This window comes from Salvelinus fontinalis, chromosome 7, assembly GCF_029448725.1.
Source record: "Salvelinus fontinalis isolate EN_2023a chromosome 7, ASM2944872v1, whole genome shotgun sequence".
Lineage (NCBI taxonomy): Eukaryota > Metazoa > Chordata > Actinopteri > Salmoniformes > Salmonidae > Salvelinus > Salvelinus fontinalis.
The window spans coordinates 38,878,706-38,896,848 of record NC_074671.1 but is presented as its reverse complement, the minus strand read 5'-3'; the positions used below and the strand labels follow the sequence as shown (position 1 = coordinate 38,896,848).

Sequence of the window (18,143 nt, the reverse complement as noted above, 5' to 3'; positions counted from 1 at the left end):
ATGTGCTACAAGGTAGTGGTGTCATACGAGGCAAAACCAAAATCAAGGAAGAATCTCAATTGCATAGTCCTAGCGTCCTCTCTCCTCACCTCTTTCTCAAAACCCATCCAATGAGAAAGCCAGAGGTCCCTCCCCTCTGGCCTTCTCCTCCAATGGGTTTTCAGAAGGAGGCGAGGAGAAAGGATGTGAGGAGTATGCAATTGAGATTCTCCCCAATTGGATGATCTCCAGTAGAAGTCAATCTTGGACGAATCCTCACTTACACTTGAGTACAATTTTTTCTTAGTCATGCATTGATGTCAATGATTCAATGTATGCGGAAGTTTGGAATTGGCCTATACAAATAAATTAAAGACATTAAAATGTGTTGACTTACTTTGGGTAGTTCCCATTCAGACCTGGAGCCATCTGAGCTGTAGTAGTACGGCCTCCCCTGCTTGTCCACGTGCTTTATCCACTGCAAACACAAACTCTAATGAGCACTGAACACAGTTTCAAAACTCACATGGACAATAATACACCGTAAAATACAGAGCAATGGGTTATCAATGATGACCGGAAAATGGATTATAGATGGTAGAAAGTTTCAAATAAAGTAGTAAAGAAATGTTCTCTCGGTCAAGTAGGAGAAAACAACATCCCAACAGTCAGTCCTCCCATTGGTATGTGTGGGATAACGCACAGTATTAAATAGAGCCAAAACTACATGGAGCTCTCTGCAACACCAAATAACTCAAGCTCGCAATAAAACCGGATTTTTAAAAAATGATAAAAGAACTCCACACAAAGCGGACTGTGAAGAGACAGCAATTATATACAGTACCAGTCAAAAGTTTGGACACACCTACTCATTCAAGGGTTTTTCTTTATTTTTACATTGTAGAATAATAGTGAAGACATCAAAATTATGAAATAACATATGGAATCATGTAGTAACCAAAAAAGTGTTCAACAAATCAAAATACATTTTAGATTTTAGTAGCCACCCTTTGCCTTGATGACAGCTTTGCACACTTGAAATTCTCTCAACCAGCTTCATGAGGAATGAAGTCTTGAAGGAGTTCCCACGTATGCTGAGGACTTGTTGGCTGCTTTTCCTTCACTCTGCGGTCCAACTCATCCCAAACCATCTCAATTGGGTTGAGGTCGGGTGAGTGTGGAGGCCAGGTCATCTGACGCAGCACTCCATCACTCTCCTTGGTCGAATAGCCCTTACACAGCCTGGAGGTGTGTTATGGGTCATTGTCCTGTTGAAAAACAAATTATAGTCCCACTAAACCCAAACCAGATGGGATGGTGTATCGCTGAAGAATGCTGTGGTAGCCATGATGGTTAAGTGTGCCTTGAATTCATGCTTCACGGTGGGAACCACACATGCGCAGATCATCCGTTCACCTACTCTGCGTCTCACAAAGATACAGAGGTTGGAACCAAAAATCTTACATCAGACCAAAAGACAGATTCTCACCCATTAGACCAAAGGACAGATTTCCACCGGTGTAATGTCCATTGCTCGTGTTTCTTGGCCCAAGCAAGTCTCTTCTTCTTATTGATGTCTTTTAGTATTGGTTTGTTTGCAGAAATTCGGGCTCCCGAGTGGCGCAACGTTCTATGGCACTGCATCTCAGTGCAAGAGGTACCTGGTTCGAATCCAAGCTGCATCATATCCTGCCGTGATTGGGAGTCCCATAGGGCGGCGCACAATTGGCCCAGCGTCATCCGGGTATGGCTGGGGTAGGCCGTCATTGTAAATAAGAATTTGTTCTTAACTGACTTGCCTGGTTAAATAAAAAAATACAATTTGACCATGAAGACCTGAATCACGCGGTCTCCTCTGAACAGTTGATGTTGAGATGTGTACGTTACCTGAACTGTATGAAGCATTTATTTGGGCTACAATCTGAGTTGCCGTTATCTCTAATGAACGTATTTCTGGGTCTTCCTTTCCTGTGGCAGTCCTCACGAGAGCCAATTTCATCATAGCGCTTGATGGTTTTTGCGACTGCACTTGAAAATGTTCAAAGTTCTTTCAATTTTCTGGATTGACTGTCATTACTTATTTGAGCTGTTCTTGCTATAATATGGACTGGGTCTTTTACCAGATAGGGGGGTATACAGAAGATTGCCCTACCATGTCGCAACACAACCTGATTTTGCTCAAACAGTATTAAAGAAGGACAGAAATTCCACAAGGCACATCTGTTAATTGAAATGCATTCCAGGTGTAAGAATATTTTAAGATAATACACAACGCAGAGGACGACAGGTCAATAGGGAATTAACAATCAATGGAAATTGTGGTTTTTCAGTTCAACATCTGGTTAGAATCTGTGTAGGAGTTTCAGTCCTTGTGTGGCAAGATCTCGTTGGTCTGAATCGTCTATCCAAAAACAGGATACTTGTTATTTGGGCATTGGCACAATTTTACTGCAAGAAAATGTAATTGGTCAACCACAGGCTAGGTTTGAGGGTTATAAATGACATCCTGTCATTTTGTTCTGTGGAGAATCACTGAGGACAGGGAAGAATGAACATCTACATTCCAGCATAACATCTATGATTTGTTCTTTGAATAAACCTATTTTTATCCCCCTGATTTTCTTTGGGGTCTGTGTTATTGAAAAATAACATCAACTGCTAAAACAGGTGACTACCTCATGAAACTGGTTGAGAGAATGACAAGAGTGTGCAAAGCTGTCATTAAGGCAAAGGGTGGCTACTTTGAATAATCTCAAATATAACAGTTGAAGTCGGAAGTTTACATACACTCAGGTTGGAGTCATTAAAACTCGTTTTTCAACCACTCCACACATTTCTTGTTAACAAACTATAGTTTTGGCAAGTCGGTTAGGACATCTACTTTGTGCATGACAAGTACTTTTTCCAACAATTTTTTTACAGACAGATTATTTCACTGTATCACAATTCCAGTGGGTCAGAAGTTAACATACACTAAATTGACTGTGCCTTTAAACAGCTTGGAAAATTCCAGAAAATTATGTCATGGCTTTAGAAGCTTCTGATAGGCTAATTGACATCATTTGAGGTGTCAATTTGAGGTGTACCTGTGGATGCATTTCAAGGCCTACCTTCCAACCCAGTGCCTCTTTGCTTGACATCATGAGAAAATCAAAATAAATCAGCCAAGACCTCAGAAAAAAAAATTGTAGACCTCCACAAGTCTGGTTAATCCTTGGGAGCAATTTCCAAATGCCTGAAGACACCACGTTCATCTGTACAAACAATAGTACGCAAGTATAAACACCATGGGACCACGCAGCCGTCATACCAATCAGGAAGGAGACGTGTTCTGTCTCCTAGAGATGAAAGTACTTTGGTGTGAAAAGTGCAAATCAATCCCAGAACAAAAGCAAAGGAACTTGTGAAAATGCTGGAGGAAACGGGTACAAAAGTATCTATATCCACGAGTCCCATATCGACATAACCTGAAAGGCCGCTCAGCAAGGAAGAAGCCACTGCTCCAAAACCACCATAAAAAAGCCAGACTACGGTTTGCAACTGCACGAGGACAAAGACTGTACTTTTTGAAGAAATGTCCTCTGGTCTGATGAAACAAAAATAGAACTATTTGGCCATATTGACCATTGTTATGTTAGGATGAAAAAGTGGGAGGCTAGCAAGCCGAAGAACAACATCCCAACCGTGAATCACGGGGGTGGCAGCATCATGTTGTGGGGTTTCTGGTGCACTTCACAAAATAGATGGCATCATGAGGCATGAAAATTGTGTATATATTGAAGCAACATCTTAAGACATCAGTCAAGAAGTTAAAGCTTGGTCGCAAATGGGTCTTCCAAATGGACAATGACCCCAAGCATTCTTCCAAAGTTGTGGCAAAATGGCTTAATAAGGACAACATTGTCAAGCTATTGGTGTGGCCATCACAAAGCCCTGACCTCAATCCTATAGAACATTTGTGGGCAGAACTGAAAAAGCGTGTGCGTGCAAGGAGGCCTACAAACCTGACCCCGTTGCACCAGCTCTGTCAGGAGGAATGGGCCAAAATTCACGCAACTTATTGTGGGAAGCTTGTGGAAGGTTAAACAATTTAAAGACAATGCTACCAAATACGCTGGGAATGTGATGAAAGAAATAAAAGCTGAAATATTGTATTTATTTTATTTTAGGGAATTCTTAGTAGGATTAAATGTCAGGAATTGTGAAAAACGGAGTTTAAATGTATTTGGCTAAGGTGTATGTAAACCTCCGACTTCAAATTTATATTTTGATTTGTTTAACACTTTTTTGGTTACTACATTCCATTTGTGTTATTTCATAGTTTTGATGTCTTCCCTATACACTACAATGTATAAAATAAAGAACACTCTGGAATGAGTAGGTGTGTCAAAACTTTTGACTGGTACTGTATATCTTCTATTGTAATTTGCACTGTAATATATATTAGACTTAGATTGTGTGTATGTACTGATATGTAGGCTGTGTGTGCTGTTTTAAATGTATGCATTTCAGTCCTTGACTAATAATGTCCTATACTATATATTATGTCATGTTTCATGTGGACCTCAGGAAGAGTAGCTGATGCTTTTACAGCAGCTAATGGGGATCCTTATAAACACCAAATACCCTCTCCCATTAACCCATGATAACAACCGTAGCCTTGGAAGGAGTGACAGAGAAATGGAGAGAGTGAAACCAAAAGGAGGAGAGGAGAGCCCCAGTACCTTCTCATGAGTGTGTTCACAGACATAGAGGGTGTGTCCGTGTTCATCCAGTTCCTCTGACCAGCCTCTAGGGGGAGATCCAGACTGACTGTCCGACTGACTGGAGTATGTACTGCTGTGACAGTTCTCCTCGGAAGACAGGGGCTGCATGGGGGGGGGGGGGGGGGGGGGGGAAGCAGGGAGGGGGGAGAAAAGGGTGAGAAAGAGAGAGAAAGAGACCATTGTGATTTTGGGAGAACAGAGAGGTTTTTTTCAGAGTCATATGTAGATCGACCGATTGATTGAAAGGAAGGGGGGGATACCTAGTCAGTTGTCCAACAATGTATGCAACTGAAATGTGTCTTCCGCATTTAACCCAACCCCTCTGAATCAGAGAGGTGCGGGGGGCTGCCTTAATCATCTATGTCTTCGGGCCCCCGGGGAACAGTGGGTTAACTGCATTGCTCATGGGCAGAACGACCTATTTTTACCTTGTCAGCTCTGGGATTCAAACCAGCAACCTTCCGGTTACTGGCTAGACGCTCAATTGCTCGTTTTGCCTTTAGAATAGTAAGTAGTGAATGATCAATGATGCAGCTGTAGAGTGGCCAAGTATCTATAATAACAACCTTAATTGAAAAAGGAAAATGCCTTCCCAGGAAAAGGAGTAATTGGTCAACTATGGATATGTGTTTATTTCCCAGCATTTCATGTGGCAAGTTGGAAACAAAGTACTCAATCTGATAGTTCCTCCCTGGTTGCAATACACAACCACCTCATGGGGGCAGTGTTGTAGCACTAACACTTCATGAAATCCAAACTAAGGACACTTACGGACTTCGGTCTCATTTTACTACCTGACAAGGAAATATTTCCACTCATCAAAATAACATCAACTTGTTTCCTCCCTGCCCTCAGTTACCACAACACAACTTTTACAGTTATATGGAAATCGACTATTCCTCTATATGCCTCTACAAATAAAGTACTTAATGCTTCCCATGGTAGTAAAGACGTAACTACTGCCATGCAGAGTAGATACAGGATGCGTTTCAAATGGCATCCTATTCCCTATTTAGTGCACTACTTTTAAAACGGCCCTGGTCAAAAGTCATGCACTAAATAAGGAATAGGGTGCCATTTGGGACGTACACCCTCTTTGCTTCAGTCAGCCGTGGCATTACATCTGATGAATCATAAATATTTGGTCTAACTGGTACTTAAATATAGTACAGCTACAGCCTGAAACCTACTTCAGTCCTGGCCTGGTTTCATTTAACACAGTCACCTGTTACAGAAACACAGGGAGAGAGATGTAATAGGATCTGGACTACCACTGGGCCAGACCAGACCAATCACCAGACCACTACCGTGACCCTCAACACCTGAACCTGGGACCCACAGCCACCTTTCAGAGCAGTTGGTTTGTTTCCATATTGAATTTTAAAAGCCTGTTATTAAATGAAGTGCACTCTAATATAGACCATATGGAGAATTCAGTAAATCAGAATTTTTATATGAATCAAGGTTTGCTAAAGTGCCAAAATGTCCCTGTCAACCTTTTGTAAATTCTAGGGAGATTTCAACCCACTTAATCCAAATTTCTCCAAGTTTCACCATTATTGTAAAAGCCTAGTCATTACTGAAGATGATTATTTATATTGATGTGATTAGTGATGCACTTACGTCTGTCCATCATTTTAAAGCCAACCCTGTTAGGCAAACAACTTACCCCTTTAAGATAATGGACCATTACACCAAGTTAAATTATTCACAGCAGGTGACATCGTTTGGGTCTTCTGAACAGCATGGTGGAAAAGGAATTAAGTCTTCTCTGTCTTTTTGGCCTACAGTACAGTGCCTTCAGAAAGTATTTACACCCCTCGACTTTTGCCACATTTTGTTGAGTTACAGCCTGAAATGAAATTGAGATTGTGACACTGGCCTACACACAGTACCCCATAATGTCAAAGTGGAATCATGTTTTTTGAAATTAATTTAAAATGAAAAACTGAAATGTCTTGAGTCAATTTGTATTTAACCCCTTTTTTTAACGGCAAGTTCAGGAGTCAGGATTTGATTAAAAAGTTTGCATGGACTTACAATTATTTTTGAATGACTACCTCATCTCTGTACCCCACACATACAATTATCTATAAGGTCCCTCAGTTGAGCAGTGAACTTCAAACACAGATTCAAACACAAAGACCAGGGAGGTTTTTCAATGCCTTGCAAAGAAGGGCACCTATTGGTAGAAGGTTAAAAAAAGAAGCAGACATTGAATATCCTTTTGAGCATGGTGAAGTTATTAATTACACTTGGTGTATCAATGGTGTATCAATACACCCATTCACTACAAAGATACAGGCATCCTTCCTAACTCAGTTGCCGGAGAGGAAGGAAACCGCTCAGGGATTTCACCATGAGGCCAATGGTGACTTTAAAAAACAGTTAAAGAGTTTAATGACTGTGATAGGAGAAAACTGATGATGGATCAACAACATAGTAGTTACTCCACAATACTTATCTAAATTAAAGTGTAAAAAAGCAAAAAAAGTAAATCTGCAAAACATGTGGCAAAGAAATTAACTTTGTCCTGAACACAAAGCGTTGTGTTTTGTTGGATTTCCCCCTAACATATCACTGAGAACCATTTTTCATATTTTCAATAATGGTGGTGGCTGCATCATGTTATAGGTATGCTTGTCATCGGCAAGGACTAAGGAGTTTTTCTTGGGATAAAATTAAACAAGAGCTGAGCACAGGCAACATCCTAGAGGAGAATCTGGTTCAGTCTGCTTTCCACCAGACACTAGAAGACAAATTCACCTTTCAGCAGGACTATAACCTAAAACACAAGCCAAATATACACTGGAGTTGCTTACCAAGATGACATTGAATGTTCCTGAGTGACCTAGTTACAGTTTTGACATTAATTTGCCTAAAAAAATCTGTTAGCAAGCCGTGAAAATGGCTCTCTGGGAATGATCAACAACCAACTTGAAAGAGCTTGAAGAACTTTAAAAAGAATAATATGCAAATATTGTACAATCCAGGTGGGCAAAGCTCTTAGAGACCTACCCAGAAAGACTCACAGCTGTAATCGATGCCAAAGGTGATTCTAACATGTATTGACTCAGCGGGTTAAATACGTATGTAATGAAGATGTTTTTTATTTTTCATATTTTTTTTTTTTATAAAAGTTTAGATTTTTATTGTGTAGATCATTGACAAAAATGTACAATTAGATGTATTTTAATCCCACTTTGTAACACAACAAATGGTGGAACAAGTCACTTTCTGAAGGCACTGTAATTTATAATTGTTTTATCATCTTTGACTGATGTGGTCGAGCTCAACATGTCAACCCTGTTTGCTCAATTAATGTTATGAACATTTTTATTTGATTGAACTTTCATTATGTGTGGCACATATGTATAATTCTTAATTTCATGAACACCAGGTGATGACATGTGCTTCACCACATGAGGAGTAATGTTCGATCTTCACCTAAAACATCAACTCGGTTCGCATCAACCCTGTTCGCATCAACCCTGTTCGCATCAACCCTGTTCGCATCAACCCTGTTCGCATCAACCCTGTTCGCATCAACCCTGTTCGCATCAACCCTGTTCGCATCAACCCTGTTCGCATCAACCCTGTTCGCATCAACCCTGTTCGCATCAACCCTGTTCGCATCAACCCTGTTCGCATCAACCCTGTTCGCATCAACCCTGTTCGCATCAACCCTGTTCGCATCAACCCTGTTCGTAACTTTATCAGTTTGATATTATACTGTATGAGTTTACTGAACAAGGGATATTTGCTCAATGAGAAAATTTTGGATTTATCTCATGCTTTTAAATAATAATTAGGTTACATACAGTAAGTGTCCGTAACAGGGTTGACAGACAGTGTGGTACAAGTGCAGATAAAATGCTCTTAGTTCACAAGATTTAATTGCCCGAGATGGGAAAAGGTGTTTTTCCGTAGGCTAAACATATCCTCCATGCAATTGAATGTTATTTTAAAGTTAATTTCTTAAAAGTTTGCATGTACAAAAGGTACCCATTGCGTGGAACGACCCAGATGATGTCACATTAGGATACAGATAGATTAGGTAGACTGTAAATCAGTGGCAGGGGTCAACATGCTGGGTTAAACTTTCTCAGTTGGATCCAAACCAAACTATCTGCCCTCTTTACTTACAGCTCAGCTTCTGCTCAGACTATCTACAACATGACGGTCAATGGAATATGGATCTGTTTTGTTGAAGTGCACAGGGGGTGTGTTACCTACCTCCATCTCTCCCATGCCATGGGGGTCTCCTCGACTACTACTGGTATTGCCACTAGCATCCCGTGCACGGGGCGGTTTCCACGTGCGCTCCCCGGTGGCTCTGTTATAGTAAAAGTGTCTACCGGTGAGGTCCTTGTGGGTCTCCCAGTCCCCAAGGATGTGCAGTGGGGTGCCGGAGGGGAGGGGGGGCAGGCTGGACTGGGAGATCTTCAGCTCCTGGAGGTTGGTGTAGATAGGGGACTCGGGCCGGCCTTGCCCTATCGGAGACGTCGTCTGGAGAGGGGGGAGAGAGGGGAGAGGTTAGTCTCTTGTGAAAAACTAACAGAGTGGCATGGCCAGCATCCACTGACCAGAGAGGTTACATTTATGGAGACCTATGGAGGTTCATTACAGAGCGGAGAAAGAGAGGGCAGTTTTAGATGAGGGATACAGAATAAATAGAGAGAAGGAGAGGTTAACCCTGAGATAGCTATGGAGTACAGAAAGAGGAAGGAGTGGAGAGGGTAGATTCAGAGCACAGATACAGTGATGTAAGTCTGCAAGGCAGGAAAGAGAAGGAGGATGGGTAGCTTTGGCAATCAGACACATGTGGTAAGGATGGACGTTGCAACATGCTGTATCCATCTGTTTCTAGCCCAGTGTCAGAACGAAAGATGCTGCATGGTATCCTATATACTTCAACTGTTGTCAAGCTAACCTTTTTCTGAGGCCGGTCAAATGCGTTATTTCGTTGCAAAATCCATACAAACACTGTGCATCAACATGACTTTTTCATCACATTCAAAATAAAAACAGAATAAGATTAAATATTTAGCATTATTGGACATTGATTGCCTATAATTGGGTTAAATACAATGCTCACATTAGGAGAGAATGATTTATAAAAGAGAAAGCAGAGGATAATGATCATAGGAACTGGAAATGAAGGGGTGTTGAAAAGAGGAAGTGTTTAGACAGATAGGAAACCCTCCTAGTGCTCTGTGTCTTATCACTCAAGTAGCCAAGAGTCTGCGGTGATATCAACTGTCAATCTCTAAACCAAAGTACCTACTGATAACGGAGTAGAGACAAACAAACCTCTCAGCCAGCAAGTTCTACAAAAAGTTCTAACCTGGAATTTAAAAAGTTAACAATAACGAAACAGGGGATTCCAGGCTACAAAACTTTAACTACCTCAGACTGTAAAAATTGGACACACAAATGAGGCTATAGTTCATGACAAGAAATGACAAGAACAAACGAAGACAGCATAACAGTGCTGGTGACCCTGTATTTTGAAAAAACGTGCAGAAAGCAAAATGCCAGTGTATTTAGTGTGAGTGGGAAATAGAGTTGGTTTTGTAAACAGTTTAACATTGCCACTCTGTCTGGCCCATACATCAAACACAGTCAGCGAGTTTTGGTTTCCAAGACTATGGAGAATCCATAATAAGAATAATATTTAGATTTTGGAGTTCGATAGTGAGGTGGAGGTACAGTAGTGGTAGCCAGACTGTTGTCTCTGTTTTGGGCCCAGGGTCAAACTAACATTGTGTAAAGTGGTATTCACAGAAGTCGTCACTAGACCTCGATAGAAAACCACCTGAAAACTTGAGCTGCATTTGATTTAGTATGTACTGCACAATGGAACCAATAGAATAATCCCAAAAGTGCAAACTCCAAGATAAATCAAGCACACCTCAAATACATACAATAGGCCAACAGACTATCACAGCGTATTGTGAAATAGACACAAATTACTTATTCAAAATAAATTCGTGACAGGCACACGAAAAAGTAGTACACGATTTTCATCACAACGCATTTCATGTTTATTACACGATTTTCTTTCTTCATAACACATTTGTGAGTGGGAAAGCTGCCATTACCGTCAACATCACTCGCCAACGTACAATCATTTGACATTAAATTAGACGAAGTACGATGACGAATATCTTACCAACGGGACATCAAAAAATGTCACATCCTATGTTTCACGGAATCGTGGCTGAATGATGACGTGGATATTCAGCTAGCAGGATATACGCTGCAACGGCAAGATAGAACAGCACACTCCAGTAAGACGGGGGGGGGGGGGGGGGGGTCTGTGCATATTTGTTAACTTCTTGCAACTATAGGGGGTGCTGTTTCGCATTAGCATAATTTTCTCTGCAGATTAAACTGCCTAGTACTCAATTCTTGCTCGTATAATATGCATTTTATTGTTATTATTGGATAGAAAACACTCTCTAGTTTCTATAGCCGTTTGAATTATGTCTCTGAGTGGAACAGAACTCATTCTACAGCACTTTTCCTCCCAGTGAGTGAGTTTTCAGAACTCTTGGCCTCTGGTTCCAGATCAGTTTAAAAGCCACTGTAGATCCTATGAGGATACTGCCCACGCCTTCCTCTAGATGTCAGTAAGTGGTGACAATTTGAATGGAGTCGATTGCGCAATCATGGGCTCTATAAATGACCAAATACCGGAAGTAGCGTTCCTTTGGACTCTGCGCTCAACGCAAGAAGGATATCTGACTGGCCTTTTTCCAAGCCTTGGTTTAGCCAGTAATATAGCGTCGGTCATCTTTTTACTCGTTATAGGTGTTAGAAACATCATAAGGTAGTTAATTTAAACCGTTTTATAGCAATTTATATCCGTTTAGTGCGATTTTGAGGCATTGCTTTGTAATACAATTTGAAGCTCCGGGCACGTTTCGGGGTCCCGGTCGTACGTTAGTGGGCATTTCGACGGACAAGCGGACATCTTTCGACCAAAAGAAGATTAGACCCAAGAAAGGATTCATTGCCCAAGATTCTGATGGGAGAACAGCTCATAGTAAGAACAATTTATGATGATAAATCGTGTTTCTGTCGAAAAATGTTAAACGCTTATGCCGCCATTTTGTTTGCTATAGCTTCGCTTGGCGCAACCTGTATTGAAAAGTAAGGATAATTAAAAAAATGTAATTCCGCGATTGTATTAAGAATTAAATTGTCTATCAATCGCTGTCCACCCTGTATTTTTTAGTCAAGTTTATGAGTATTTATGTATAAGACTAGATCACTGTCTAATATGGTGCACGACATTTTCTGACCAGCTGAGCTACTTTTGTCATTGTCTAACCATGATTTTTGTGGCTAAATATGCACATTTTCGAACAAACTCTATATGTATGTTGTAATATGATGTTACAGGAGTGTCATCTGAAGAATTCTGAGAAGGTTAGTGAAAAAATTTATATATTTTGGCGATAACGATATCGCTCTCTTTGGCTTGAATCAGTGCTCTGGTAACGTTTGCGTATGTGGTATGCTAATATAACGATTTATTGTGTTTTCGCCGTAAAACACTTAGAAAATCTGAAATGTTGTCTGAATTCACAAGATCTGTGTCTTTCCATTGCTATGTGCTGTGTATTTTTAAGAAATGTTTTATGATGAGTAAATTGGTAATACAAGTTGCTCTCTGTAGTAATTCTAGGAGCTTTGGTGAGATTTGTGATGGTGGCTGCAATGGCAAACTATGATTTATACCTGAAATATGCACATTTTTCTAACAAAACCTATCCTATACCATAAATATGTTATCAGACTGTCATCTGATTAGGTTTTTTCTTGGTTAGTGGCTATCAATATCTTAGTTTAGCCGAATTGGTGATAGCTACTGGTGTTGAGAGAAAATGGTGGACAAAAAGAAAATGGTGATTTTTGCTAACGTGTTTAGCTAATAGATTTACATATTGTGTCTTCCCTGTAAAACTTTTAAAAAATCTGAAACGGTGGCTTTATTCACAGGATCTGTATCTTTCATTAGGTGTCTTGGACTTGTGATTTAATGATATTTAGATGCTACTATTTAATTGTGACGCCATGCTAGCGATGCTAATCAGGGGGGGGGGGGGGGGGGTGCTCCCGGACCCGGGGTAGAGGCTCGTGAAAGGTTAACAGCTGGTGCACAAAATCTAAGGAAGTCTCTAGATTTTGCTCGCCTAAAGTGGAGTATCTTATGATAAACTGTAGACCACACTATTTGCCAAGAGAGTTTTCATCTATATTTTTCGTGGCTGTTTATTTACCACCAGACAGACAGACGCTGGCACTAAGACCGCACTCAGTCAGCTGTATAAGGAAATAAGGAAACAGCAAACCGCTCACCGAGAGGCTGGCACTCCTAGTGGCAGGAGACTTTAATGCAGGGAAACTTAAATCAGTTCTACCTCATTTCTATCAACATGTTAAATGCGCAACCAGAGGGGGAAAAAAATTCTAGATCACCTTTACTCCACACACAGAGACGCGTACAAAGCTCTCCCTTGCCCTCCATTTGGCAAATCTGACCACAATTCTATCCTCCTGCTTCCTGCTTAGAAGCAAAAATGAAAGCAGGAAGCACCGGTGACTCGATCTATAAAAAAGTGGTCAGATGAAGCAGAGGCTAAACTACAGGACTGTTTTGCTATCACAGACTGAAACATGTTCTGGGATTCTTCCGATTGCATTGAGGAGTACACCACATCAGTCACTGGCTTCATCAATAAGTGCATCGAGGACGTCGTCCCCACAGTGACTGTACGTACATACCCCAACCACAAGCCATGGATTACAGGCAACAATCGCACTGAGCTAAAGGGTAGAGCTGCCGCTTTCAAGGTGCGGGACTCTAACCCGGAAGCTTATAAGAAATCCTGCGATGCCCTCCAACGAAACATCAAACAGGCAAAGCGCCAATACAGGGCTAAGATTGAATCATACTACACCGGCCCCGACGCTTATCTTATGTAGCAGTGCTTGCAAACTATTACAGACTACAAAGGGAAGCACAGCCGCGAGCTGCCCAGTGACACAAGCCTACCAGACGAGCTAAATCACTTCTATGCTTCGAGGCAAGCAACACTGAGGCATGCACGAGAGCATCAGCTGTTCCGGACGACTGTGTGATCACACTCTCCGCAGCCGACGTGAGTAAGACCTTTAAACAGGTCAACATTCACAAGGCCGCGGGGCCAGATGGATTACCAGGACGTGTGCTCCGGGCATGTGCTGACTAACTGGCAGGTGTCTTCACTGACATTTTCAACATGTCCCTGATTGAGTCTGTAATACCAACATGTTTCAAGCAGACCATCATAGTCCCTGTGCCCAAGAACACTAAGGCTACCTGCCTAAATGACTACAGAACCGAAGCACTCACATCCGTAGTCATGAAGTTCTTTGAAAGGCTGGTAATGGCTCACAACACCATTATCCCAGAAACCCTAGACCCACTCCAATTTGCATACCGCCCCAACAGATCCAGATGATGCAATCTATTGCACTCCACACTGCCCTTTCCAACATGGACAAAAGGGACACCTACATGAGAATGCTATTCATTGACTACAGCTCAGCGTTCAACACCATAGTACCCCCAAAGCTCATCACTAAGCTAAGGATCCTGGGACTAAACACCTCCCTCTGCAACGAGATCCTGGACTTCCTGACGGGCCGCCCCAGCTGTTGAGGGTAGGTAGCAACACATCTGCCACACTGATCCTCAACAGTGGAGCATGCTCAGTCCCCTCCTGTACTCCCTGTTCACCCATGACTGCATGGCCAGGCACAACTCCAACACCATCATTAAGTTTGCAGACTACACAACAGTGACAACGACGAGACAGCCTATAGGGAGGAGGTCAGAGACCTGGCCGGGTGGTGCCAGAATAACAACCTATCCCTCAACATAACCAAGACTAAGAAAGATGATTGTGGACTACAGGAAAAGGAGGACCGAGCACACCCCCCATTCTCATCGACAGGGCTGTAGTGGAGCAGGTTGAGAGCTTCAAGTTCCTTGGTCTCTACATCACCAACAAACTAGAATGGTCCAAACACACCAAGACAGTCGGTGAAGAGGGCACGACAAAGCCTATTCCACCTCAGGAAATGAAAAGACTTGGCATGGGTCCTAAGAAGGTTCTACAGCTGCAACATCGAGAGCATCCTGACTGGTTGCATCACTGCCTGGTACGGCAACTGCTCGGCCTCCAACCGCAAGGCACTACATAGGGTAGTGTGTACGACCCAGTACATCACTGGGGCTAAGCTGCCTGCCATCCAGAACCTCTACACCAGGCGGTGTCAGAGGAAGGCCCTAAAAATTGTCAAAGACCCCAGTCACCCCAGTCATAGACTGTTCTCTCTACTACCGCATGGCAAGAGGTACCAGAGCTTTTACCTCCAAGCCATAAGACTCCTGAACAGGTAATCAAATTTCTACCCAGACTATTTGCATTGTCCCCCCCAACCCCTCTTTTACGCTGCTGCTACTCTCTGTTTATTATATATGCATAATCACTAACTATACATTCATGTACATGCTACCTCAATTAGCCCAACTAACCAGTGCCCCCGCATATTGGCTACCCGGACTATCTGCATTGTGTCCCACCACCCACCAACCCCTCTTTTACGCTACTGCTACTCTCTGTTTATCATAAATGCAGTCACTTTAACCATACCTACATGTACATACTACCTCAATTAGCCCGACTAACCGGTGCCTGTTTATAGCCTCGCTACTGTATATAGCCACGCTACTGTTATTTTTCACTGTTTTTTATTTCTTTACTATTGTTCACCTAATCCCTATTTTATTTACTTAAAAATTGCACTGTTGGTTAGGGCCTGTAAGTAAGCACTGTTGTATTCGGCGCACGTGACAAATAAACTTTGATTTGATTTAAATTCCAAGTTGCCGTGGCTAACGTTAGCTATGCTAGCTAGATGGCTAACCGTTAGCTACGCTAGAGGTTTAGGTTAGGGGTTAAGGTTAGGGCTAGTTAACATGCTAGCTAAGTAGTTCAAGGGTTAGGAGTTAGGTTAAAGGGTTTTAAGGTTAGGGTAAGAGTTACTTTGCAACTTTGCATGTTAAGTATCTCAAAAGTACTACGTAGTTGCAAAGTAGCTAATTAGCAAAAATGATAAAGCCATCCGTGATGAGATTCGAACACATTATACACCCACCTATCCTCCCCGACCAACCAACATCCCTCCCTCCTATCGTTTCTGTCTAAAGTAACCTACTGTTTTTATGTGTAATTGAAATGCACTGTATACAAAATTGTGTACTGGTCACAAAAAAAAGTAATTTTTCTTGTGCCCGTCACAAATTTCCAATAAGCAATGTGTGTCTATTTCACAATAATCTGTGATACTGGGTTGAATAGGCCTATATACTTGGACCCAGGTCTGCACCTGGCCATTGCTGATTCACCATATAGCTCTCAGTGTCATAGCCTGTCTGCCTAGTTCCGTATTTTCTTTGTATGGAAGACAAGACAAGCGGAGCCGGGCAGGTGAGGAATTCTAGAGGAAATGCAACAGAACAGTGGGGGGGGAGGCAGTTTGAGTAAAACCCCAGACAGTACAGCCAGACAGACATTCTCTAGCATGGAAACAGATGGGGATTCCTGCTGGGCCTGGAATAATAGTAATATACTCCAAAATAATGATTTAATATCCTGTAGAGCTGTGTTGGAATAGAGTGAAGTTTGCAGTGCATGTGAGTGTCTGTTTGCGTGTGTGTGTGTGTGTGTGTGTGTGTGTGTGTGTGTGTGTGTGTTTGCGTGTGTGTGTGTGTGTGTGTGTGTGTGTGCAGCAGGAAAGGCCCTGTTGTTTGTCCATGGTTATCAAGTGTTCTGACTGTGGCTTTGGTAAAAGACATGGGCAGCTGGGAGTGAATACACTGAAGGCGGCTCTTTAGGCAAAATGTCTGTGATTGATTCTAGTGAAGTACGGTGAAAATCATTTACAAATTGAAAAATGAATCTTTTGTGTAGGGACCTATTATATTTTCTACAGCTGGGTGTCAATCACAGAGCCCTAAGGCTCAGATAAAAGTAAGGCAACATGTACATGGAAGCTCAGCTGTCAATGGCTAAACTCAGCAGGGGAACTGAGAATGAGAATTGGCATGATCTGTTATAAATGATAAGAAGAGCGTATGTAAATCTGACAAAAGTGATATGCCATACTCAAAGGAAAGGTTAGATGGTCAAAATGACTGGCAACACAAACTGTAGTGTTTCCTGAGAAGGCAATTGTTTTAGTGCTCACTGGCATCTATCATATCATTGTGATTCCTATAAGCAGTGTATTGCTCTCCTCCTCAACATTTTGAGTTTATATGATCCAGTCCACATCAGCAGGGAATGACTCCAGAAATGTACTTAACAGTACACACACACACACACACACAGAGAAGAGGTTTCTTTCTAGTGCCTTAAAGCTTAGCAGTACACTCAGAAATAGACTGACTACAGTGAGAGCCAAGAGAAACGAGGTGCCCTCATTTACTAAATGGGATGGACTGTATGAAATAAGAGGTAAATAAAGTTTTGTTTGACGTTTTTAGCTCCCCTACACAGTGCTGAAACAGGCCATTTAAGACAAAGTCAAGAAGATACTTTATGAAGCAACAGCCTGTTTAGTTTACTTATAAACAGGCAAACATTTTCAACATACATTTTAAAGAATAAGCTGAAAGTATATATATATATATATCAAGTACAAGTATCACCTACTATGTCACTACTAAGTCAAACTAAAGACCTCCCACATCAGATAGCTAAATCTGCTTCAGTCCGTCACCTTATATCCCGGGCTGCAGACAAACACATCATCATCCTCGTCCTCTGTCCTGCCGTAGCCTTTAAACGTACTGAAGCGGCTCATGGCTGACGGATTGCAGCGTTAGATATCTCAAAAGAGTGATCCCCTGGGCAATCCCTCTCTTTTCCTGGACTACTCCTCTCGTCTTATCTGTCTGTCCCTATCCCACTGTTTCTCTACTTCAGTCTCTCTATCAGTCTATTCCCAAAAGGTAGAGAGAAACTTGAGATACTGGCTATGGGTCAGAGAGCCAGAGGAAATAAGATATCACTCCCTCTGCCAGACGAATATACATGATCGCACGCACGCACGTGCGCACACACACACACAACAGGAAGTGGTAGTGAGAGGTCCCTCCACCAGGGTTTTCACTGTCACAGACAGCGATTGTGTGTGTGTGTGTGTGTACGCACACACGCATGTGTATGCCTGTGTGTGTGTGTGTGTGTGCATGCATGCTTGCTCCTGTGTCTTTGTGTATGGGTGCGCCTGTGTGTGTTTGTGTGTGTGTGTGTCTGCGCGTGACCCTGACCG

General features: G+C 42.0%; 1 protein-coding gene across 3 annotated transcripts in view; it reads right to left on the bottom strand.

Annotated features, from left to right (window-relative positions):
- LOC129859463 (rho GTPase-activating protein 12-like) overlaps positions 1–18,143 on the bottom strand; it is a 90,478-nt gene that overhangs the window by 16,683 nt on the left and 55,652 nt on the right. For all 3 annotated transcript variants that reach the window (XM_055929283.1, XM_055929282.1, XM_055929284.1), the window contains exons 3-5: positions 8,982–9,254; positions 4,704–4,847; positions 377–457 (exon numbers count right to left, since the gene is read on the bottom strand). In XM_055929283.1, the coding sequence (XP_055785258.1) occupies positions 377–457; positions 4,704–4,847; positions 8,982–9,254 (498 nt within the window). The remainder of the gene's footprint in view (positions 1–376; positions 458–4,703; positions 4,848–8,981; positions 9,255–18,143) is intronic.